Source organism: Glandiceps talaboti, chromosome 9, assembly GCF_964340395.1.
Source record: "Glandiceps talaboti chromosome 9, keGlaTala1.1, whole genome shotgun sequence".
Taxonomy (NCBI): Eukaryota; Metazoa; Hemichordata; class Enteropneusta; family Spengelidae; genus Glandiceps; species Glandiceps talaboti.
The window spans coordinates 18,616,637-18,622,498 of NC_135557.1; the positions used below are offsets into that span (position 1 = coordinate 18,616,637).

Below are 5,862 nucleotides of genomic sequence, written 5' to 3' on the forward strand. Positions count from 1 at the left end.
CATCACTTGGACTCCATAATACACCATTCTTATACCAGGAGATGGTAGCTACTGGATTACTACTTTCTGTTGTACAGGTCAGTGTTAAGGTCATGTCTTCTTGTACTGGATTTGACTTGTCAGCTGATAGGAACACTTGCAAAGGGGGAACTGGAAAAGTATAAATATATAATGAATGAGGTTCAGGAGATCACTTCCTTGTTATTAGTTTGCTGTCATTTATGTGAAATGTGTCTGTCGACTTGTTCTTTTTCAATTTATCTGGAACTTTACCTCTGCTACAAAAAAAAAATAAAATAAAAAGATAGTGATAAATAAATAGATATGCCACAGTGAAATACTTCCGTTCCTAACTCAGTGACTGCAAGTCTTGGTACAGAATTTGTCATAAATCATGCCCTCTTTGTTGACTCCCAACTAGCACAGGGACAATGAGAATAACCCATAATTATATCTGTCCCTCTATGCAACTACATATATGCGTCCATGCATGTAAGTATGACCAATATTTCCCACATCGACATTTCATCTGCAACCAAACCTGGTACAATTATTTGGTACTACAGTTACATACATATGCATGTCCTTTAATTTTGTGACCTTAACATTTACAGCAGATGTCAGCAGCAATATTTTATGGTCATAGGATGACTTTTTGTTTCTAGTTGATATCAAATTCTACATGATTTTGAAATTATTTGTCACGACCTTATTTTATCCATCAGTTGACAACATATTGTTGGTTCTATGGCTTCAAAAATAGAACACTTCTCTTTCTGATAATGAACAAATTAAGATACAGTAACAAATCTCATAGTACTGTACCTTGTTAATGTTTCTTTAATTTTGATATCAATGGCATTGCAACAGTAGACGCCTAATAACTGTTTGGCCTCCCAGCATATGAGATTCAGAAACTTCAAATGATTCAGTATTCTTCAGCTCGTTTAGTTATTAGAGAGAAGTGTAAACACATTACCCCTTTTCTCAAAGTGTTACATTGGCTACCAGTACAACAGCGTGCAGAATTTATAATTCTCTGCTTAATATTCAAAGTACTTCATGGTTTTGCACCTGGCTATCTTAGTCGGTTACTTACCTGTCGTAGCTCCATACATGTTTTACGCAGTAACTCACGGAATTAAGTTTACTTACACCAACCACTCATCAATACTGCTTATTATTGTGACAGAGCATTATCAATTTGTGTCCCACACTTGTGGTATGCTCTGCCATTGTATCTGCAGAGTGTCGCTACATTCCAGGCATTTAAATCAGGCCTTAAGACCTATTTCTTCAATAAGACTTTAGCTTGAGTCTGTTTTTGTACTAATTTTTCTGTGCTTTGTAAAGCGCATTGTGATAGTTATATGGAATGCGCTATGTAAGAAAATTAGATTAGATTAGATTAATTTCATGGCGACTCCTCTATCATGAAACTGGTCGATTATTTTTATACAAATATTAAGAAGTTGTATACTCACAGTAGACATTGATTCCTTGGTTTGTTGACTCTACTTTTGTATTCATAGGAAACTGACTGTTTCTTCCATGACATTGAAATTGTACACCATTGTGAGTCTGACTTAAGGTGATATGTAGTTCCTGTCTTTTTTTTTCACCACCATTGTCACTGTCACTGGTTGTGTCTTTATGGTTTCTGTTGTAGAACTTGTCAGAGATACATCATCCTTAAACCAAGATATGTCAGCATGTGGATAACTACTTTCTGTTTCACAGACCAAAATCAAGATATCACCACTCTTAACAGGATTAGTGTATCCAGTGAGTGTCACAGAGGATGGTTTGACTAGATTTAAAAGAAGTGGAAAACAGTAACTTACAGTTTATTGAAAATACACTCCTTGATGTAACACATTCCAGATAAATTAGGACACACCAAAGACTTATATGTCATTCACAATATTACAGTGCAGAAATTTGATAACTTCATCCATGTTACCATTTCCTTTAATAATAATTTTTATTGACATATTTTTCATTCTAATGTTGTCTACTTACAATACACATTTCTTTAACGATTGGTTGTACTTCATTTGTATTGTGCAATATACTTACAATGCACTACGACCTAGCACATCTTCATTTAAATTCCTGTATTTATAATGATTCCATTTGACATATTGTTCATACAAATGTAGTATACTTACAATATACTGTGATCTCTTTGATGGCAGATTGTTTTTCATTTGTACTGTAATAACTATTCTTTGCTTTACATTGGTACTGTGCTCCATTGTGACTTGGCTGTAGAGTGATATCCAACTCCTGTGTTCTTTCTTTCCCATAATGTTCACCATTAGAATCCTGTACATTATTTGTACTCTCACCATTACCTCTATTCCATGGACTACCATTCTTATACCAGGATATCTCAGCTGCTGGATTACTACTTCCTGTTGTACAAGTCAGAGTTAATATCTCAGCTTCTCTTCTAGGTGATGAATATCCACTGATAGTTACAGATGTGGGGGGAACTGAAAGATTTAATTTAAAAATTATTTGTTTAACAAATACACTGATCATTACGATCACTTCATGTTGTACTCTCTGGTCCAATAAAACACATAATGACATGAATTATATAAACAATATGCACTATACCATAAACAGCATGAATATATGTGAAGTTTAGTTATATTGTAACAGTACAGTACTAATGAAGGACAATATAAAAAATTGTTAGATTAATGAATATATAGTGTTTAAGTCAAAGATTTAAAGAGTAATTGGATTATCTATTATTAAATTAATATGGCTGTTTGGTTACATAAAGAAAATATAAACGTATGTGACTCGTTAAGCAAACGTTTATATCGCCGAATTCGTAAATATGCAAATAGAGCTCTCATATAAACTTTTCTTGTATCTCTGCACATTCCGGCGGTTTATTTAGTGAGCTGCAAATTCTTGATATATTCAAATTTAACAAATTTAACTTTGCATTTTCATGACATGAATTATTAAAGAACAAGTTATCTCACCATCTTACAGATTATTGCCCCCCATTAGTTCATGATTATAGTACTAGGTTCATGATTAGGGGAAATCTCCTTCTACAAAGCTAAGGTAATTAATACGTACATAGGCAAATTTGCAATAACTTACACAGGTATAGTGTTAGGGCACAGTCTACCACCTGGCATCAGATCATGATTCCCTTAAACATGCAACTGTCGGCGCCTGAGACCATTTTTGCACATGACTGACTGTATGTTTGGAGGTGGAGAACTTGTTATGACTCACTGGCTAGTAATCACCAAAATATAAACATTCCCTATATCAGGGTTTTTCACATGCAAATGCCGCATATTTGAATAATCCTGAATGACACACAATCTAAGCAGCTGTTTGCTGGGGAATTGTCTCATTTGGAGAGGTTTTTTCATTCTATGAATCAAACAGACTGATTTTCAACTAATTTGTGTATCAAGTTACCATCCTACGACATTCACAAACAATTTGTTCATGATACATGACCTGTGTGTTTCTCGAAGCACAGAAAAATGCTGAAAACAAGACCCAGAAGCTAGTGCTCTGTACAGCAGTTTGAATTTCCCGCATTTGCATATATTAGCCATAATCCTCTTTATATAGGGCAGTTCTGTTTTTAACAATACACTCATTTAAAGACAATATCCATTAATTGTATTTTGTGTATTTAATTACCTGTCTATTTGTTCTGTATTTGATATTCATTTTACACTTCCCACTAGTTACTAAGATTTAAGTGTAACTTTATAACATTCCAATATTGACTAGCATTATGCTATATTTCTGACTCTCATTACCTAATAACATGTATCTACTTTATATTAGAACTGTACTTTTTTATATATTGGTAAGAAAACTGTATATATATTTTAATTTATGGAAAAAGCAATAACATTTTAATTATCACAACCGACTTTTTCATTTTTAAATTCTTTTCTTTCTTTCTTTAAATGTTTGCAGTTTGTTATTTATAGAAACGAAAATACTAAAATTTATTCTGCTGTAACAAATCGCTGTCCAACTATTTATAAATTTGATTGAAATTAGCAGGAGAATTTCACATTGATTTTAAAGTGCGTATTCAAAGAGAGGAAAATATTTAACCAAACATAACATTAAAATTTAAAGTATATTCTTTCAATATGACAATGACTTGTAACGTTGGTAAAATTTGTGTAAGCATAACCTTCGAATCAATGTATGTCTAGCATTGTTGTTATCTTCCGACAGAGTAAAAGTCACTACAATTATCGTACCCACAGTTTAAATTAACCCACTATGCATTCAATACTTACAGTAGACAGTGAATGTCAGTTCACATTCCAATGGATTAGATAGAGCAGTATTGGTGGCTTTACATGATTGTGTATGTTGCTGTGTTGTCACTCTTACTAATTGAGACGTCATATGTTCTTTCAATAGTATTACCATTGACTGATTGTGTTGATGACAGTGGACCTGATTCCTCATTTTTATACCAATGTACTGTAGCTGTGGGTTTACCATCAATAACTTCACATGTTAGGGTTACACCAGTATTTGTAAGATAATAGGAAGGTGATGGAGACCGGGTACAGGTTGGTTCACCAGGAGGATCTGATAAAATAATGTTTGAGTGAATAGTTAGAATATAGCAGTAGTCACTCTTTTTATCGATTTGAATGTAACTGTAATTAGTCAATTATTACTAGATACACACATACAAACCCATAGTCTTTTTATACATCGAGACGTAGTCGGACATATTGTTTGTCGAAAGAGGCTGTGTACGGATGCAAAACGGAAGCAAGGAATAGCGCCCCCTCTTCTTACAGCAACTAAAACGGCATCTCTTCTTCAATCGAAGAAAGAACCACTTTGTCTTCCGAGGTCACACACTTTCAATCTTCCGTTCAAAGCAGTCCTGGCTCCCTTGGTAATAATAGCGCACGTCGTCAGTCGTTGGGCGTCCGAAGAGACAGGGTGTCGTTGACATTCCCTTAGGTGAAACATAGAGCACAAACTATACCTCTGTTTAGCTGTATAATTATGAAGCAAAGTGTAGAAGAGTAATCACAGTGTTTTTGCAGGAGCTTATTCTAGGGTCAACACAAGATCGAACTGGTCAAAGCACATCTCTCTAGACCCTCTCTGATTCTGTCCCTGTATTAACCATTTCACCTTAAACATACCATTTTACAATAAGCGCAGCATGTAAATGATGTCATTATATTGGGATTGTACAATTAACAATAACGCGAAATAGAACTATTCACTTTATGTTTGACTATTTACGTAATTATGAGCTTGGTACCGGTCTCACTATATAACGTACCTAAGCCTGCTTCAACTTTAGCCAATAATATTGCCAAACTATTTATATCAAATAAAACCGCAATTCAGGAATAATATATTTTGTAACGAAACACTAGCTTTAGCAAAGGAAAAAGCATTTATATTGTGACATGTTACATTTGCAGCATGGCATTCACGATCACATGGTGACCATTTTGTCCAATACTTTTGATTATAATTTACCGAGAGTAAAATAAGGATGTATACATATACTCACAATTCACAGTAAGTGTAGCAGGGTTAGATGTAGCTGCTGTACCATAACCATTATCAGCTACACATCTGTATTGACCATCATCACTCCTAATAATGTTATGTATAACTAATGATCCACCAGTTACAGTATACTTTGAGTTAGAATGCAGAGTACTACCATCCTTTGTCCAGGTGAAAGTAGGTGTTGGATTACCATCAGCCTGACAGGATAATGTTACAGATGCTGTCCCTTCATTTGGTGACATACTTGAAGGATGATGTGTTATTGATGGAGGAACTGTATACGAAAGACATTTA

At 34.3% G+C, this 5,862-nt stretch overlaps 1 protein-coding gene across 1 annotated transcript; it reads right to left on the reverse strand.

Moving 5' to 3' along the window:
- Window positions 1-1,586: 1,586 nt before the first annotated feature.
- On the reverse strand, window positions 1,587-4,436 carry LOC144439914 (cell adhesion molecule 2-like). The gene is made up of 3 exons (XM_078129146.1): window positions 4,311-4,436; window positions 2,172-2,498; window positions 1,587-1,810 (listed from the first exon to the last, which is right to left on the reverse strand). Exons 1-3 carry the CDS (start codon window positions 4,420-4,422, stop codon window positions 1,587-1,589), a joined length of 663 nt encoding a protein of 220 aa, XP_077985272.1. The 5' UTR covers window positions 4,423-4,436.
- Between the last annotated feature and the right edge of the window lie 1,426 nt (window positions 4,437-5,862).